Consider the following 19,867-nt stretch of genomic DNA (forward strand, 5'->3'; position numbering starts at 1 on the left):
CACTGAATTATTCCATTTCAAGACACGTTCAAAAGTGCTTGTTGTGAAGTCTCGTTCTGAATAAATAAAGGAGTTTCTATTTTCTGACAACAGTACAACAACGAACAACAGTAAAGCTGCAAAATGTGCTCACCACCAATAATAAAAAAAAAATGCTGAGGTTTAAATACTGCTACAACATTCTTGTTTTGTTTTGTTTTGTTTTTTGTAATCTGAAAGCTCATATCGGAGTCTTTGAAATACCTTGTATGGGTGGGTAAACAATAGGAAAAAATCCAGACCTGATGTAATGTTAAAAAGTAAAAAAAAATAAAAAATAAAAAAAGAAGAAGTGGTCATTTTCTCTTTCTTGTCCAAAAATTAGTCCCATGTTGGCATGGAGGTGGGACGTTTCTCCAGTCACCATGGTCCAACGTCATCAAAAGACAAGTTAGCTCGGCAGTCTCACCATTAGGAATCCAAGAGTTTGCGAGCCGATGGCTGAGGTCCTGTACGGGGATTAGACTCCCAAATAGAGCAGATTACTGACAGAACGTCCCGGGATCCAAAATATCGGCGAGGTGATGAGGGGAAACTAGTTACAGGAGGTCAGCGGCTGATGGGAAGCTGCGGTAAGGAGATGGACGGATGGGCCAAGTGGCTGGGGGCAGCTAGCACTGAGAAGGGATGACCTGCATGAAGAGCACAAGGCAGATAATATGAATTTTAGTAACATTAGCAATGATTAGGATTCACCTCAACAAGACATTATCATTCAGGGATGAAGACACTCAAAATGATGGCTGAAACTAAAAGCCTGTGAGATCTGTGATTTTTTTAAAATATGATTTTACATGTGTTAAAACATAAACCAGTGGGGAATAAAAAAGATATGAAATGATAAAGTAGAAAACTAAAGGCTGCTTGCTGTGCTATGTCGCAGATTTCAGAAATTATTTTACAATGTTTCAGCCCTGGGTCTTCAACGGGTATATCAATCACAACAATGATACTTGCTGATATCGGGTTGAAATGTTGCAAAATAGTTTATAAAATAAAAGAAGCACGGGAAAAAGTCTTTACTACTCTCATTTTTCATGACCCCTGGCCGGAAATCTAATATGTGAAAATATATTCCCCTATACTAGATAAATGTTCTATGTACAGGATAGTCATATACAGGGAAAACATATGAACCCCCTCTGGATATGGTGATATATGTGTAGCCCAAGTATAAATGTAAAATATGCGCACATATGTCCTTAAATGTTCATATCTGTGCACCCAAACCAGCACAACATAGGTATGTTGACTCAACAAATAGAAGAGGACGTATGTGTTTGTAATATTTGTTTGCTGTATGTCCATATATGAAAATGTGTCAAATTCAAATAGATTTCATTACATGGTTCAAACAGTATTTGCCATATATGGAAAACCCCTAAACATGCATGTATTACATTTCCGTATGAATTTGCAAGCTACCACTAAGAAAAGTTCAACTTCTTATTTAAGGACAAAACATTGATCCTTGAGCGCTCCCTCATGTGCATCGACTCAGACAAGCTGACACTCACTGTCCAGGTATCCATGCAGGGCCAGCAGATGCGGCCGGTCCGGGCTGCTGAACGGGGAGTAGTGGAGGTCTTCTGGCAGCGAGGGGGGCATCCTGGACAGTGGTGCACTCTGGGAATAGCCGTTCTGAGGTGGGTGCTTTTTGTGCCGTGCACGACAGTTCTGAAACCAAACCTGGGAAATATTTCAGACAACGACGTGAACACAGTGAAAGCAGGTCAGATTATGTTTTGTATCTTTTGTCTCGTCTTGTAAAAATCAGGGTTGGGGTCAGGCTGTTTTTGCTTTGGTGATCAGAGAAATTATTCCAGTATGGTGTTGGAGGATTCAACTCAACAACATCGGGGCTGGCTATCTTTAAAACCTGCAGTGAAAGCTGCCTTCCTCACCCTGCTAAACCACTTCGAAGATTTTCATTAGTTTTGGTCACAAGGGAGAGTTTCAGTCTCTCATTATGGTCTAAATGCTGTGTCAGAGAACTTTCCACAATGACAAGAGCAAAATCTGAGGGCAAACTGCCTGAATTTGGCGATTTTTTGTGTGCAAATTGTATCAGCCTTCAAAACAATGATGTATACATTATAAATATGAATTAATGATGTTTAAACATGGTGTTACATTTGATCACTACTTACTTGTATGACCCGTCTGCTCAGTCCTGTCATTTCTGCCAGTTTTTGTAGAGTCTGGGCGTCAGGGTTGTTGTCCTGGGCAAACTGGGTCTGCATCACCTGCAAAGAGGAGCTCGTTAGACCTGAGCCATGAAAACCGAAGACACACACACACACACTCATGACTACGGCCATCTCAGCAGCAGTATCTACCTGCAGCTGCTCTGCGGTGAAGGATGTCCGCGCACGCTTGGCTGGTTTGGGCTGGCAGTCCTGATCAGAGGGCAGCGCCCCCTCCAAAGTCAGGCCTGTGCCTACAGAAGCACATTAGTAACAGGTTGTTTGAAATTTAAAGGGATAGTTCAACCCATAGTCAATGTCTGCTCACCATCATGTCCTTTGAAACTCCATTTTTAACACCCTCAGTTTGTGCTATATAATTTAAGTGTTTTGTATCCAAGCGATTGCACTGTCAACCCAGAAGTTCAATATTTATCTCTTTATCACCTATATTTTCCTCCCTGCCAGTGGTCGCCCTGCACCGTACAGTACAGAAAACAATTTTCCTAAGAAAGTTGTAGCATGCACATGGACAGAGCATTGTCGCTGTGAAAAATATAGGAGATAATTAGGTATATATTGTATTTTTGGTAACAGTGGAATTGTTTGTATGCAAAACACTTGGGCTATGATGCACAAAGTGTTTTGAGAAATTTCACCGACACTTAATGGTTTTTTTGGTGTTGCAAAATCCCTGTAGTGTTAACCTCCGTGGTTTGGGACGATGCTGAGGTGGAATTATGTGAGCTAACTCACTGTTTGTTTGGCTATCCTTTGAATTTCAGTGGAATTATACTACACACTATTGTTTTAAGACCATAACATATACCCCTATCCTTAATGTTTATTATTCTGTCTGTATTTTTTCTCTTGCACTTCTCGCTCACATGTTTATGCTGTAGGTTGACTAGAATATTTTGTTGTGCCCCTTATAATGTTACTGTGAATCTTGCAATAGTTACTAAACAGTTGCTGGTGATGCTGGTAATCTATGAATGTAAGCTTGTTTAATTGGATCACCAGATCAAACTGTCATCTTGTGGGTGTGTCTGAATGTGTGTACCGTTCTCGGCGGCCCTGCGGAGGTTGTCCAGCATGATGTCGTAGTGGCTACGGCACAGCACCCTGCCCTCCACCAGACCAAACTCCTCCCCGGTGGACAGCTGCCTCTTACAGGAGAAGCAGGCGAAGCAGGCCAAGTGGTACACGCTGCCCCTGGCCCGCCGCACCCAGTCACTGGCGTACACCTGACGCCCACACTGGGCACACTTGGTGCCAAACCTACTGTGGGACAGAATAAAACAGAGCGGCTGGAATTAAATCAACCTGTTTGGTGGTGGGTTTTCAGTTTTTTGGAGCTGGCACACTCTTGACTGGAGAGTTATTTGTTCAGTCAGAGCTAATATGGCCCTGCGGCTGCTGTGCAGCAATATCTAAAATCGTTTAATCAATTCTGATGGGTGCTGACTTACATAAACAGTGGGCTGGTGTTGATTTTTACACTCTCAGAGTTATAATAACACTGAGATTTTGCTGTGATACGTCCAGAAGACTGAACACTGCAATTTGCATAGACCCTTTCACTATTAAGAAAACTGTGTGCCCTTTATTTCCCCCTGAAAACCGAAAAGGCAAATCATGGGCAATTGGACATGGCATTTGTCATAATTTAACCTGAGTGGAAAATTTAATCTTGTAGATTAAATCATTGTAATGGAGAGCAAAGATCAAGCGAAAATCAGCTGATACAAGCAGGTCTTTAAGGGGTTTAGGTCTGTGGAGAAATGCAGTTCTTGAGCCAAATGTGAGTGACAACCTACGTGCGCGCGCATGTTTGATGAAACAAACAAGAGCGCGCAAAGTCAACACCCCCCACTCCCTCACCCCTCTCGAGAGCATCTGCACAGCATCGGCAAGACGAGAGGGGAAACACTGTCGGAGACACTTTCCCTTCAGAAAGAGACAAAGTTTTGTTTTATGAGGCATCCAAGTCTCATCCAGTGAGGGGGTCGATACCGTGATGAATTTATTTTTCTTTCGCTTTCGCTTTACAGTTCAAAACGTCAACATGAAGTCTAACATCACAGAAAATCTAAATCCCCGTAATTGCAGCGATATTTACGGTAATACAATGGCAGACAAAATAATAATAATGATAATAATAATAATGATAGAGATAGCAACAACAACTAGGCTATACTACAACTACTGCTACAGTAGTAGTAGTACTACTAATTATAATAATAATACAAATAATACCACCACCACCACCACCAATAATTAAAATAATAATAATGATAATAATGAAGTGCTATAAAGTCAGTACACAGCATGGGCGCCACGCACGCACGCACACACACACACACACACACACACACACACACACACACACACACACACACACACACACACACACACAGAAATCTGGGGTGAAGTTTCGTTACTCTGATACAGAGTAACGAAACTTCTAAAAAATGCTGATGGAATTTGCAGTGAAAAGAACTGAAATTAAAAGTATCAGGCTATGAAACCTATACAGTCTGTTTTGCATATATTTTTTTCTATTTATTTTGCAGGACGCATGAAACACATGAGCGAACAAAGATTGACAAAAAATACTTAAAACAATGTCGGTTTTAATAAACTAGAACTGAAAATCGGAATTTGCTGTTGTTTCAATTTATTTAACCTTTTGTCGATTTCACTGTAATGTTCAGATTATGGTAAAACTATGTAAACTTAAAGCTAAGCATGTATTGACAAAAAAAGATTTTCGTTTCATAAATCAGTGATTGTTTTTCAAATTTCTGTGTCAAAATTCTTTTTACAGTATAGTTTATTTTCTGTTATTTTTTTAGTTGACAAAATGTGCACATTGTGCCACAATGGATTCTCCAAGATATTGACATATCAACACAGAAAAAAAATATGCCAAGTGAATAAAGCCTTGCGGTGCTGTCCAGTGAAAACCATGTAGCCCAGCTGCAAAATGTCAGCTTCTGAAAACCTAAGAAAAGGCGTCTTGTTTTTATCTCCATATTACTTCATTTTTTTTTTCACTTTAACCCATTCGCAGTTTCCATGGGGTTGTCGCATTTTTTGAACCTACAGAGCAGCAGGTAAAACCTAAAATTAAGTTTAAACATCAAAATGACAAAAATTGCAGATACTTGGTTTGTAACGCAGTAAAATGACCAAGCCTTAATTCACTCAAAGCAGGAATTAAATCGGTGAATGAACAAAACGCAGCGCTTGTCTTACCTGAAATAATCCAGTTTGCAATAGATTTCTTTGTTTTTGACGTAGCAGCTGTTGTGCTGGCGCAGCGATGCTCTGCAGACGGAACACTCCAAACATCCCAAGTGCCAGTTCAAGTTGTTGACCTGAGGGAATTAGGGAATTTGGTCACATTTATGCCGGCCAGTGCAGGTCTGCTAGGCCTGCAGGCACTATCACGTTTTGATGCTACCCTGCGAAAAACACCTAATTAACAAATCATGTGGGTTAGGAGCTGCGGGTCCTTAAAATCTCGTTTTTCTTAAAACAAATGAAAGGAAAAATACGTCACAGGGGTGAAAATAATATAACTTCTATTCAGTCCTGAAAAGAAATTAAATTTGTTTGGAGACCACTCTTGAAATAAGAGTAAATATCATGAAACAAGGCAACGTGAATCACTGCACCAGTGCTGAGAAAATACGACTTGATCAGTTATAGAAACTTCTTGAGGTGAACTGAGTTGCACTGAATAGGCCCTGATTGAAATTATCACCCCGTTTACAGATAATATTTTTTCTCCTATTGTTTTTTAAAAATAGGAGGTAAGATCCTGACACTCAAAAGACTAAATTCAGACAAATACATTTTGCAGTGCAGCCTGGCGCATGTTTGAAAAAGAGAGGTCTAAAAGGGGGAGAAAAGCAGCGCAGGCCACCGGCGCATGAAGGGATGAACATGGAAAAATGTTAGTGTGCCTGCACAGGTTTGAGCTATAATTCATCTTTCCTCAGTCTTACTCTGTGTTATTTAATCCCAGTCCTTGATTCTCACCTTCAGCAGGTATCTGTCATGGATTTCCATGCCACAACTCGCGCACTGGTTCTTGGCGGAGGCCACCGGAGGAGAGCAGAGACACGCAGCGTCCGCCGGACTGGCCTCACTGGACTCCTTCTTCACCTCGGATGCAGACTGGTTTAAAAAGACGCGTTTAAAACCCGAGAGGAGACTAGTGCGAGTTTGGATGTGAAAGAGGAATATTACTACTGGACTAGTGAATTTTATTGCCACTAATGTGGTGATAAACAGAAAGATCTGGTCGGCAAATCATCAATAATATAAATAAAATCATTTAAGCCCAAGTTGTCAGAATATCTTTAATTTATTTCCCCCTTAAATGGCTCTATCCAGCACAAACTATATCAGTTTTACAGTTCATAGCCAATCATTATTTCTACTCTGAATTCCATATCATAAACATGCGTGTCAGCCTAAATATACTTACATGAACTCTAATTCCGCAAATAAAAAGGAGGGTAAACTGACTTTTGATGGGTTTTCCCTCCACTACAACCATGATTATAAATGTAAACAGCCTCTAGTCAGAGCTGTACAGTGTGAGAGGTAGAAAAATTGCAATACATGTGACAAAACCGATATAAATCGCACATAAACATGATGGCATAGGTTATCCTTGCATGCAAAAACTTTTGTACCAGGAAAGCGAGGCGAAATTCGCAAAAATTACCAGTTATTTCAGCAATCAAAGAAACCTCAAAGATACACAAAGACAAAGAAATAATGAGGTTGCAAACCAAAGTCGTCCAGATGTTTGTGACTCACCATTTTCGGGTTTTGAACGCTGCCTATTTGGAGAGAAGATGGAGCCTGCTCTGTGCATTACGCATCTCTGCACCAACCCACACTATATCCGGTCCAAAACAGCGAATAACAGTTTCTCCTGCATTTAAACCCTGGCAACAAAAGACAATTTTGATGCAATTAGAACAAAAAAAATATATATCATCGATCATTCCTCTTGTGCGCAATAGGAGGCTATATTCCCGTGCAATCAAACGCAGTGAAAAGAAAGGATGGGACTATATGTGCAATTAGTGATGGCTTGAAATGCTTCGAAGATAAGAGGCAACCCGAGTGTCAATTTCATCTGTCAATCAAGAAAAGGCAACCGGGCCACCACGAAAAAAAAAAAACAACAAAAAAAGAAAAAAAAACGCCGCATCCTAATCTCAATAGCTGCATAATCGAAAATCGAAAAATCTCCAAAGTGAAGAGGCTCAGTTGGAAATCGGTCTATTCATAACAGACAATGTGCAGAAGTTGCAGCTGATCTTGAAACATAAAGGGGCTTGATTGTCTCTCTGTCATGATAGACCCATTTAAGTACTCGAGGCTCCCTTGGGTGATTACAGCTGTATTCATAAGCTGCCAAAAAATCTGCGTTTGGGTGGCAATTCGGAGTCCGTGTTGTCCTTAATTTCAACGAAATTAGCAGGAATGCGATATTATGTTAATTACCGGCTCTAATATAAATATTGGAATCAGAAAAAGCTATACAGTCCGGGCCTATATGGAAAGAAAAGAGAACGCATAGTATGGCAAACAGCATTTACATCCCGCAGCAACTACCTTCTCAACGAAAACACCGTCCAATAAAAGTTTTTCCCTCTGGCGAATTTTCATTTTTCCACAACATCACAGGCAGCCGCAGAATATGTCCAGATAATCCGGTTGAACGCAGGTTTTATATAGCCTGCGGGATTTTTTTCCCCTTCCAGGTAAGAAAACTTTTTCAGCCCCTTTCCTTCTTCGAGTATAGTCCAGCTTCATTAACTTGGCAGTGCAGGCGATCCCACCAGTGGCACCAGTGTCCCTCCCAGCCAGGCTCCCAGCAGGTCCGCTGCCTTCTCCCCGCCTCAAATGAAAGTTTACACCCCGTTTAGTCAGAGAGGATGTGATGCTGCCCTTTGAGTCAAGATTTTGGAATGGGACTCGGCTTACCCACCTTTTTGTTTGCGGAATAGAGATTACGCACCTTTTATAGGCTGACATGAATATTTATGGCACAAATGTAAAGGTAATAGTGAACTCATGGGAGTTATAATGGGATGGAAGCCGGTATCTAAATGGGAAAATAACCTAAATTAATGCTTCTTTCTTAAAATATCAAAGCCTATGATGATCACTGACTTAGAGGCCATAATAACCCTATCAACTGCCCTTTTTTATTATTCACATAACTACTGACTGGAATGGCAGAGATAAAAGCATGTAATATTTCCTTTCCTGTTTATCCCACCCTGTGCTGCAGTGTGGTCCTTGTGCAGCAATTTCAGATGGTGTATGGGTTTTAATGGTATTTCTACTATCTAATCCACTTATGCTTTTCACAGTTTTCATGGTTTTGTTTTCAAATATAGTGTGGCTCATACAAATGATATTGTTTCTGTTGATGTTTAACCAGTTAAACAGTGATTTAGTTACCTAAAAGGGTGCTGAATGAATAAAGAGCAGTGCTGATTCACCTCATAAAGAAAAAAGGCAAATGGACAGGTGACATCTTGTTGCTCTAACTAGGAAGCAGTGGTGTGTTAACTCAACACTCACATCGAAAATCATTTTTATTTGTGGATTTCAAACCAATAAGCGAGTCCCAGTGGATACCTCATGCATGTTTATTGGTTTATATCCCCATTATCCGTTACCAATAGCAACAGCTGCTCTTCCTGGGGTCCACAAAAAACAAGACATAAAGGTTTATCAAACTAGTGGGTTGATTGCACAAGCAAGAATAAATCTGCTAATTTGGATTTTTCAGCTATTACCTTTTCTTCATCACTCAAACCAATTTTAATTTTGAGAAGAGCCACATTACTTGTCTTTGATCACATATTTGCACAAGCAGTAGGAAAATGTAGATTCTGATTATAGGGCTCCTTTAATGCTTCGTGTGAAGACTCATCTGATCATTTAAAGTCCAGACACCTACTGAGAAGAAACTGGATGCCTTAAAGTAAAGGTTTCCATGAAATCAATGACACTTTAATAATTATCGAGCACATAAAAAGCATTTGGCCTCACCTATAACAGCGGAACTGCATTGTTTCAGTCACTTGTATTGTCAGTGTAATGCACTTCAGCGGCTCAATGCATTACCAGTAATTGCTGGCAGGGTGCAGGGTCAACTGGATGTGGGCTGGTCCAGATGCAAGTGGACTTTAATGAGAAACAGGGTTAAAGGGTGTTATTTCACCACTATTATCACGGCTCTTCGCAAATAGTGAGGATGTGCACTTGTGAGGGTTTTGAGTGTGAAATGTTTGGCTATTTGGAAACCAGGAGAGGTGAAATACAGAGTGAGGGCTGGCTCTGTCGCATTATTATTTATTATGACCTTTCAGAGTCAATACTTTTCCAGCCGTGAAGAACAAGACAGAGTTCGACCAGTGTAGGTTTTACTAGGCTGATAGCTGACATTTTTTATATTTGACCATTTTAAGGAAAAAAAAAAAGGAAAAAAAAAAAAGAACTGAAAATACAAGTATATAGCATTTATCCCAAAAATGTATTCTTGGCAAGGTCAAAACTCTGAATTAGCCTTTAAATCACTATGAGATGCTAAAACTCTCCAATTAAACCCAGATTAACCTGAATGAAATCTTTTAATTCCTGGTTAATAGCACCTTGAAGCCGGTTGAGGCAGATTTCATTGCAGATTTGACACATCTAAAGAACCAAAAAAAGAAGAATCACCTTCATATGGGGTAATGAAATCTCAAATCAGCTCAATATATCAGTGTAAATCCAATTAAGCCAATCTAAACTTGCAAAATACTTTGTTCAAACATCTATAGAATTACTAACCTTTAATTAAATTGATGAGCATTATTATGCAAATGAACTCCACTTTATTTTGATATTGTCTAAAAATATCAGTAGATATGTTATGCAAATCTCCCAAGGTGTTGTGTTTTTTCATAATCTTGGTGCGTGTCATGTGTACTGAACCTCCCTCCCAAGTATTTGGCCACGTGAATTGCATCATAACAGAGCAGTAACTCCTCCTGACAATAGTGACAGATGAGGATGAGGATGTGTCACCTGTTGCATCCTGTGCCGCTCTGTGGATGTGTGAACGTCAGATATTGGCACAGCACTGCTACCGAGTCTGCGTCTGACGCCTCCATCCTGCTGCCCTGCCCTTCCTTCAGGCACGGCACAGCTGTCCAGGTTCCACACAAACAATAAGGCACCAGGCCCTCGCCACAATAAAAACAAACCATAGCACATGCTAAAGCAATTACACTCATCCAATGAGCCCCAGTGGACACTTTGATGCTCGGTATTCCAACAATGTGTTACGTGTGTCATCCGCTCACTGTGGATGTGTGAGGTGTGTGAGGGGTTCATAACAGGGCGATATTATTTACCGTGTCTGTGTGCTGTGTGTGTGTGCTGCGGCGTTGAGGTGTGGTCCCATTGTCAGTTCTGAACAACACGGCTTGCGTCACATGTTGACCTTCACTCTGTTCACCAACAGCAAGGTTACAAGTTAAAGTCACACCAAACAATTTCAACTTGCTTGATGGTACAATAGCACACTATCCGGGCTCCAGTTCCCATTCAGAGGTTTAATTTGGATTATTATATAAAGCTGCATAGCTGAAAGAATTAACTTGAGAGACATGCGGTCAAAAAATGACTTGTTTTTCTGAGCTGTGCATTTGCAGAACAAGCCCTCCTCCTGCTTTCAGAGGTGCTACCATAATTTTTGTGAAGCACTTTCAATACATCTTAATTTGATTGGGACAGAAAGAAAAATATCATGTGAATAAGGCTGGCCTGTCTTGATAAAGTAATCTTACAGCTGCTGTTCTTTGCAATGAGTGCTTTAAGATAAATTTTTGAGTGTGGTCCCCTTTTTGTTTTGCTCTGTTGTTTTTTTTCTTGATTTTGTTTGAGTGATTCAGTATCAAGTTCAACTGCTTGTGCGTAAAGACCCCAGCACTTCTTGGCTTGTCTTAATCAAAATCTGCTCTCGGCGGGCTTTAGCTATCACTGATACTTTCTTCAAAGATCTACCACTACTTTTGTGCTGCAGCTTTCTGTACGAGGCGTATTGTCAACTGTGCGTGGATTTTTTTTTTTTTTACTGTGTCTTCCCGTGAAGTTGAAGTCAAAGCTCTCTGTAGTTCTTTTTGTTATGGGCGAGGCACAGACAAAACGCCCTGATCATGATTCAGCCCTCTTTTCCCCCAACAGTCTCAGCTTCAGAGAACCAGCACGCAACACAGAGCCAAGCACCAGAATGAGCGATGCTCTTCTTGGCATGTTGGCTGAAAGAAAATGTTTGGGCAAGGGTGGAGCGAAGCCCAAACTCAACATCGCAGCCTTATCTTGTTTCTGTAGAACCTCTGACACTGTGGTCCTGTGACTACTTGTGAATGTTGATAGGATGGTGGAGATAATTGAGTCTTTGTGTGAACGGGATGTGATTATATTCATTGGCCAGACTACATCTGCAACCAGACATACATATTGTAGGTTTGTTGACCCGCAAGGTGATCTACAGTAGTCAGCATGCACACATGTTAACAATGCATGCACCAACTGTAAGGCACTCTGGATAAAGCCGTCTGTCAAACGTGTTAAATACTGAATAATAATGTGTGTGCGACCAAAAAATGAAAGGTTTTATAACAGAGGAAGTGACTTGTATCATGTAAACAAAGAACATGATTAATGCAAGGAACTGTGAGTGGTCGGTCGCCTATGGGAACTTGTTGAAAAATCAGTTTGACTTTTGAAGAGTCACCGTCCAGTACCTTCCAACATGCAACTGGCTGCATCTACTCTGAGATCAAACCCATCTAGATTACAGTCCTGCAGCCAAGCTTTCAACAAACAAAGGAAATAGCACATTACACCATCCCTCTCTCTGAAAAGTTGCATTGGAGAAAAAAAGCCCTCTCCAGTTATTTAACAAATACAAGTTTATTTGAAGTACAGACAAGGAAAAATGAAGGGCTTTTTTTCACTGCTTGCACTCCATATGACAGCAATTTGGGGGTATTGTGTATTTTGGCCCGAGCGTGTGGTCTATGATAGATGACAGGAGAGAAAATCACGAGCCGCTGGCTTGAGCACAGACATGCAAATTGCTTTCAGCTGATTGCCTTATTCTGCTTGATATTTATCAAGTGGATTACAGTATGCCTCTTTATTTACAGCCAGGAAGCAGCTGATCAATTCCGCTAAAGGAGAGAGGAAGGAGAGCTGAGGTTTTTCCTCTGCTGGGTGAAAATATATACAGCCTTGAAGCAGCCACTGTAAACATTGTGGAGTTAAGTGTTTAATTTTTGCAAAAATCTAATGCAGGTATCCTTGAGGTCTCTTGATTTTGCATATCAGAGGAGAAGATGTGCCATTCTTGCATTTGTTTGCCCTGAGATGTAATGAACAAAGTATGAATATGACAAGATAAAGTGGCTACAGGCAAATGTGTCAAGAAATTAAGCATCATTTTCCACACTGTGCTGCTGAACATATTTCAGTTAGTCATACATATTTTTAATTGTACACTTAAATGTTGTATAGAACTGATAACTTTAGATTAATGCCCTGAAATACCCTTTTTAACATAAAGAAAACAAATGCATCAGTGGTATAAACCTTCTGCAAACAGCAACAATTCTATCCCTCTATACCAATTTTGTATATACTCTAATGTCTTTACAAAGCACTACCAAAACTCAATATTTACCGCAGACGCTGAAATGCAATGGTCTCCCTTTGGTGTGGGCTGCGTTGTTATTAAAATGAAATTTAGGCATACATGCAGTTTACACACAAATGTGAAAAACTGGAAAGAAGAAAAAAGAGTTTCATTCCAAAAGTGAAAGAAAAGAATTATGACGGGGACTTGAAATGTTTGCCACAAACAGAGCAGCTTTTCCAGTTCTGTCTTATGGATGTCTTCATGCTGCATTCAAGGTCACATTCCAGTTAGAAGATTGAGTGTTGGCGCAAAGTTGAATAGCATTTTTTTTTTTTGTTTTACGCTTGTACTTGTGATTTGTAAAACATGTTGTCTTCGACTCCCTGGTAGCGTTGCAGTTTTAGCGAGTTTTGTAACCTTCTTAAAAATCCTACACATGTATGGCTTTGTTATTATTTAATTATTGCCCCTCTCAGCATGTGTTTCTTCTCTGAATGATTCAAGCTATTGGATGGCAGTCACAAAGTCAAAGTGCCCATCCGCAAGACACTGAATCCCCCCAAGCACCAGGGTCACTGACCTGTTGCTGATCCTGACCTCTGACCTTTCTGTGTGGGGCTTGGAGAAAAGCGAAAGGATCAGTAAAGTAGCACATTATTACTTGTGCTCACTGTTGATATAACTGGTGATTCAGCAGAAAGCGAACAAATGAGTTTACTTTTCCTTGTTAGAAATTATTCATGAAACCAAACACCCTTGGTAATGACAGAAGACAGAAAAGAGAAAATAACAACGAGGAAACAAGTATAAAAATAAATTTGAATGAGGTCAGTCTGGTTCCTACTGCACTGGACAAGCCCTGTAATTCCACAGCACTCAGCACAACAGCAACAACATGGCAATAATACACAAGAGGTACAATTACATGTGCAACATTGTAGCTCTTTGTGATTTAATCTCGCCCGGGTCCCGCCTCAGATCACAATCCAGCCCCTTGCCTCAGCTTCGGATACGTTTGAGGAGCTGGGTCAGGGTCAGAGATCAGCTACTTACCCAATCAGGCAACAAGCTCCAGGAGGAAAATTACTTCCTTCCGACCACTTGCACTCACCTGCAGTGACCCCGAGCAATCAGAGGTGAAGCGGGCTCCCAATCATGGAAAACCCTTCGGGTCAGCGCACGCACCCCGCCACGGCCCACCCCCTTTGCATCAGGCCAACTCTGAGTTCAAGTGTTTAAACTGTCACATCAAATAGGCACGATGCAGAGATTACTTGAGCAGGAGGCATTGTGTGTTTAGTTTGATGCCGACTGCAATATCCTGCTCCTCTGCTGATCCTAGCAGCTCCGGGTGTAGAGCAGAGCGGAGAGGTGGCTGGTGCCCGGCACGCTCGCACTCTGATGACCCGCAGGAAGTGCAGAAGGTGGGACGGGAAACGGAGGGGTGTTTTAGCAGAGGGCGCTGGAAAGGATCCATAATCTGGGCCACAATCAAGACTCCTTCGGTGTTTGTTTTGATAAAGGTACCTCTGGCCACAGGGCACATCGCGTAGGAGAGCATGACAGGGCAACCTCCTTCAGTGCCTCAAGTTAAGAGGACTTTCCATTGGGGTGAAAATGGTGCCCGGCAGCTGATTATGAAGTTACAATTTCATATAACAAGCAGTAGCATCTCGTCAAGTGATGCTGACAAATGGTCGGCTGGAGCACTAATGCAATGTGCCCTTGTGTTTGTGTTCTATGTACCCTTGACTTTCAAGGGGCGAACTCTAAACACATGAGATGGCGAACACTTAAAATGCGGGCTGTGCGCAGCAGAGTGACTACATTACAGCGAGGGGACGCCGTGTTTTCCTACAGCGAGCTGTGCCAGCTTTCTGACAGCTGATGAATGACTACAAACCTTGCTCCTCCTACAGTCCTCAGATCATTTGCAGCGTGTACTGCAGGGGCCTGAGCACTGGGACTAGCTAACTCCTGCTCACAATGCAGTGACTAATGTAAAGTATATGAGCATTTGACTTTATGAGCAAATCAAGCTCAGCCTGTATCAAAATAGCCTCCGACGGATATCAAAACAAACGCTAAAATGACCACATAGGGAGGCGTGGCAGTTTCCTCCCCTTGGATGATGTAGATGGACCACCAACCACATGAGATATCCAAAATCTGCAGGAAAGTAAAAGAGATAAATGTGTGTGAAAAGCAGCCCTCATTTGGAATCAGCGGCTTCTCCGCCTTTGGTTTAACAAATGATACTTGGAGGGTTTTTTTTTTTTTTTTTATGGACCCACCGCCGTGTGGTTCTGTCAAAAACCCCATCTGAGATAATGCACGATGCACCTCCCCTGTACCCCCTCGCCGTCCCATCAGTTGGACCGGCCCGTTCCACAACTGGACAGGAAGTCTGCTAATCTGTAATCCGATCCGGGGGAAGGAAGAAGTCAGGAACCAGCCTTCAGTGCTTTCACCAATCGTATTCATCACCAGAGCGGGACCTAGGCTCATTAAGAGCGGGAGCATGGCTTAACTAAACATCTTCTCCATAAAATAAATGCTTCCAGGTTACTCCCAGTCCAGGTTCCACTCAGAGGCGCATCTGATCTCAATTACCAGGAATGCTATAGGAAGCAACGAGCCTCAGTCTCCTGCCTGCGCCAACAACACCATGGCAACCAGCAGCATGTCTACCAGCTCCGTGCAGATAGGAGTGCTTTTCAGTCACTTGTAAGGCGGGAAATGATTATTTGATAATTAGTTCCTGATGCCTCTCATTCTTTTCCATATCAATCATGACCAACACGACGAGGAAACAGAATATGATATGAATGCAATTTGCATTCTAAAGCAGCAGCAGCAGTTGCTTTGCACACTGTACATACATCCATAGAAGATTGATGTATGTATGCTCACAGTCCACTTCTGAGCCAATAGTTTTCATGGTTATGAAATGTTATCAAAGGACAAAAAAAATGCCACAAAAACTAGTTACACATTGGGAGGGTCAAAGACAATATACTGAATATACTGAATATACTTTGCTGCAAGTGGTCCTCATTTGCCCATGCTTCTAAGCTCATATGTTTTAATTATGACGTATTATTCATCTAAGCAGCAGGTGTTTTTGTTTGGAAATAAGAACAATATGGGTCACAGAACAAAAGTTGATACAAAAGTATTTTTGAAGGTGACTTATTCTTTGCAATAGGAATCGAGATGCAGAGTGCTACTTTGTGCTGCAGGTGGAGAATTTAGAGCAGATAAGCCACATCAGGCATTTCATTCCAAACAAAAAATACATAGCAATTTAAAGCTGAACAAAAACATGTGGGAATATAAATGTACAGCAATATTAAGTATTAACTTGAGATGCCAAATATTGACGTGTAGAGGTGAATTATATTATCGATACCATCAGTTATACATGCACTCCAAACCACAGTTGTTCATTTACATGTGGTATTTTGACAGCATTTTAAAGGTGCACTATGTAAAATGGCTGAGATTCAGTTGAAGTGAAAACTTTTGGACTCAGCTGACAGAAAACATGGGAAAAGTATGGGCTCATGATGAGAACCATGTAGACTGAACCATCAAATTATGTGCTTATTCCATGATTTTGTCAGTTTAATCTAAAGTGTCCTCACTTAAGTCGGCCCTTTGCAATTTTGCATAGTGCGCCTTAAGGCATTATTACTACTTAAACACCCAGCACCCATCACACACACACACACACACACACACACACACACACACAGGCAGTGATGTAAAAACTGGCAATTTTCTTCAATTTTGCCATTTTTTTTTGTTAATCAAATCATCAGTCATATTGAAATATGTAAAGCCATTCACAGATTCTGAATACATCATTTGTTAAGTTCATTTCAACACACACACACACACACACACACACACGCAAACACACACACACGCGATATCGATGGACACACTTCCTTAACTCTTAACTCCCCTGGATGCCCAGTATGGACTCGGAGTGTGTTGTGAGACCAGCTGGATCCTCTCCCACATCACACACACAGTAAACTTGGCAGGCAACACAGTACGGTCATACCCTTCCCTGACAGCACTCTCTGCAAAAAGCTGAGCTCATACGGCATCCCATGACAGATATATTCCCTGAAGACGTCAGGATGTGGAAAAGTAACCTTATCACTGCTGGTGCGGTTTGTGGGTGGAGGAGCCGGCTCACTTCCACCCAACACACTGCAGGTCTCCAGCTGCTGACGTGCCACCGGGAATGATGACATCACAGCCGTGACAGGCAGTTTTATTGGATAAATATTAGGCAGTGTTATGGAAGAAATAATGAGCTGCCACTCCCTTTACAGAGCAGCTATTTAGGGCATGAGACACTGACAAAGTCTGAGAATGATTGTGAAACTAGCCAACTAACTGGAATTACACTGGCAGTGGTGACAAGGATGACAATTGTTTAGGTCATGTAGATGATTATTTTTAGTCCACATCAACCTAATTTTACAGTGGCTGTGAAAACAAAACAGTCCCAAAAACAAACTGAAAATTTGGGCAGGAAAGCCGCAGTTACACAGAGGTACAGCAGACAAATGAGGTAAATACGTCTTGATTCATGATTTCATGATGAATTTACTTCTAAAATCAATGAAAGCCACATGAGGACACACAAGATGAATTGGTCACGAAAACAGTTACAGTGCAGATTTACTCAGTTACTTCAACAAGAATGATCTCAGATTGTCACCTACAGACATTATCTGAATGCAGATAAAGTCTGTACAGTGTTGGGGAATAACTAAGTACATCATGTAACTAGTTACATGTAATTACACTGCAAAATAAATGTCATTTGTAATCAATTACAGATAAAAAATGTTGGTGATAACAAAAGGGTTTCCATCAGAATATATTATTTTTGGTAAAAACATTTACATGTAGAATATAACATTTATTGTGTGCCTTTGCATCTTTCCACTGTGCAGGAGTTCCTTCTTTTGGCATCCAGCGGGCTCTATTTATTGGGCAGGATGTGCTCAAATTTTGAACGTTGTTTTTGATTGGTGACCCTGTTTGAATTTGCACCGCCTCTCATCTGCAGCCAGTCTGCCATGTCGACCACGTCAAGGTGGTTTGTTGTTTGCGATCTACATGTTTGTGGTTTGTTCAGGTGGTTGTGCTCAAAAATACAAAAACAAAAACATTCTGATCTTAATTCAAACTGTATTGAATGACTTTTAATAAAAGTTTGACAGTCATTGTTGAGTTCTGTTGGGAGGTTTTTCTCTGCCTGGTGTATGTTTTTAGGACTTTTCAGCTTTATTACATTTGTTATAGAAGAAATCTGCAACCTATTCTATTTCAAAAATAACCTTCCCAACACTGTGTGTGTAGGAAGGCCGTGTGCTCAGCAGCTGGGCTCAAACACACACCTGGCACTGCTGCAGAAATGTCCTGGCACTGGCCCTGTCTGTGTGGAGTTTGCATGTTCTACTTGTGTTTGCATGAGTTCCTCTCATTCTCCAAAGACATGCAAATCAGATGGAGTAATTCAGTGGATCAACTCTAAATTGCCCGTCCGTGTGAGTTTTAATTGTCTGTCTGTGTCAGCTCTGTGATGCTCTGGTATCTGCTAACGTTTCCTGCAGCACCTTCTGGGTCCCTGAACAGAATTGAGCAGGTTAAGCAAATTAACGAGCTGCCAGCAGGCCTATGGAAACAGGCGACTTTTATTTCCATGAGCAAAAAGATCAGTCTTGATGAGATAAAATATTTCAGGCCTGTGGCATTATACACACCTGGCAATGAGGCAAAACATCTGAGAAACTGATAATATATTGTGAACCACAGTGTATCAGCATCTATAGAAGAACAAGCCCATGGATGTGGCTCAGGCACACTCGCACACAGCAGGAGGCTTTATAAAACACCTTAATGATTACACGAGCATATCAAGATGAAAATCAGGGTAGAAAAAAAAAATGCCTGAACATGGTGATCACTTTTGACCAACACTGGATCTTCTTCAGGGTGTGGCTGGAAAGAGATGACTTTCTCATCAATAAGTCATCAATAAAAACATTTTACTAAACCTCCTGCTTTGGGCTCATTCTTCTATTGATGTGTATTTCAAGAGTCTTCAAGTGCAGCTTGCATGAACCTGGAGTTATAACCTCCAGAGCACCTGTGAGGTTTTTTTCTCCTGTCCTTGTGTCAGTATCTAGATTGTGCTTTAAGAATTAAAATTCAATTATCTCACATTACCAAAGCATTTTGAGTGGTGGTTGTTTCAGTTTTCCGCCAGCAGGTGGCGGTAGATCCTGCTGAAGTCCGATGCCACACGCAGCTGGTTTGTTGGGGTTTTCAATTAATATAAAAACAGTAAATATTCAATATGTGAAGGCAGAACTGGAACATGTGTGGATCCACTAATTGGGATTTTTCTACAAGACTCCACAGAATTATTTTAGCATTCAAAAAACCTTCAATTAAATTTTTGAGATTATTTTAAGTTTATAGTAAACTGTAATTTTAAAGTTTATTTCTGTGTGGGTGGTTTGGCTGTGGCTGTAGAGCGCAATTACAGGATCACTTCAGAAACTGCCCCTGCAACTTCGGAGAATTTGCAATAGTCTACTTTGGATACTTTGAACTTTATTAAAATCGCCCCAGTACAAGGAGGGAAATTTTGGTTACCGCCCATTTTTTGACGTATTTATATTCTCTGTACGAGTTAGGATTAATGCCATGCATGCAGAGCGTGGTCTCGCTTGCTAGATTAATTACTGAAAACAGAATGACACTGGATCCCTGAAGATTTATTTGTGATATTAAAAAAAAAAAAAAAAGTTTCTCAGAGATCTCTGCTTGCACATCTGGCACACACAGAGCGACAGGTGTTTTCCAGGGAACC

At 41.1% G+C, this 19,867-nt stretch overlaps 1 protein-coding gene across 1 annotated transcript; it reads right to left on the bottom strand.

The window, feature by feature from the left end:
* Positions 1 to 425: 425 nt before the first annotated feature.
* Positions 426 to 14,506, bottom strand: lhx6b (LIM homeobox 6b). Its single transcript, XM_030059697.1, has 8 exons — positions 14,273 to 14,506; positions 6,276 to 6,413; positions 5,487 to 5,608; positions 3,289 to 3,509; positions 2,379 to 2,479; positions 2,190 to 2,285; positions 1,557 to 1,728; positions 426 to 671 (listed from the first exon to the last, which is right to left on the bottom strand). Exons 1-8 carry the CDS (start codon positions 14,504 to 14,506, stop codon positions 589 to 591), a joined length of 1,167 nt encoding a protein of 388 aa, XP_029915557.1. The 3' UTR covers positions 426 to 588.
* Positions 14,507 to 19,867: the final 5,361 nt, after the last annotated feature.

The sequence above is a fragment of the Myripristis murdjan genome, chromosome 9 (assembly GCF_902150065.1).
Source record: "Myripristis murdjan chromosome 9, fMyrMur1.1, whole genome shotgun sequence".
NCBI classification, from domain to species: domain Eukaryota; kingdom Metazoa; phylum Chordata; class Actinopteri; order Holocentriformes; family Holocentridae; genus Myripristis; species Myripristis murdjan.

What these genes read in the sequence shown, in the direction of transcription:
- lhx6b (XM_030059697.1), bottom strand. Translation starts at nt 14,506, where the DNA reads ATGTGCCCTGTGGCCAGAGGTACCTTTATCAAAACAAACACCGAAGGA. An exon ending in TGCAAACTGGATTATTTCAG is followed by an intron (nt 3,510 to 5,486) that starts GTAAGACAAGCG and finishes TCTGTCCCACAG; the next exon opens with TAGGTTTGGCACCAAGTGTG. An exon ending in CCTGCATGGATACCTGGACA is followed by an intron (nt 672 to 1,556) that starts GTGAGTGTCAGC and finishes CTCTTCATGCAG; the next exon opens with GTCATCCCTTCTCAGTGCTA.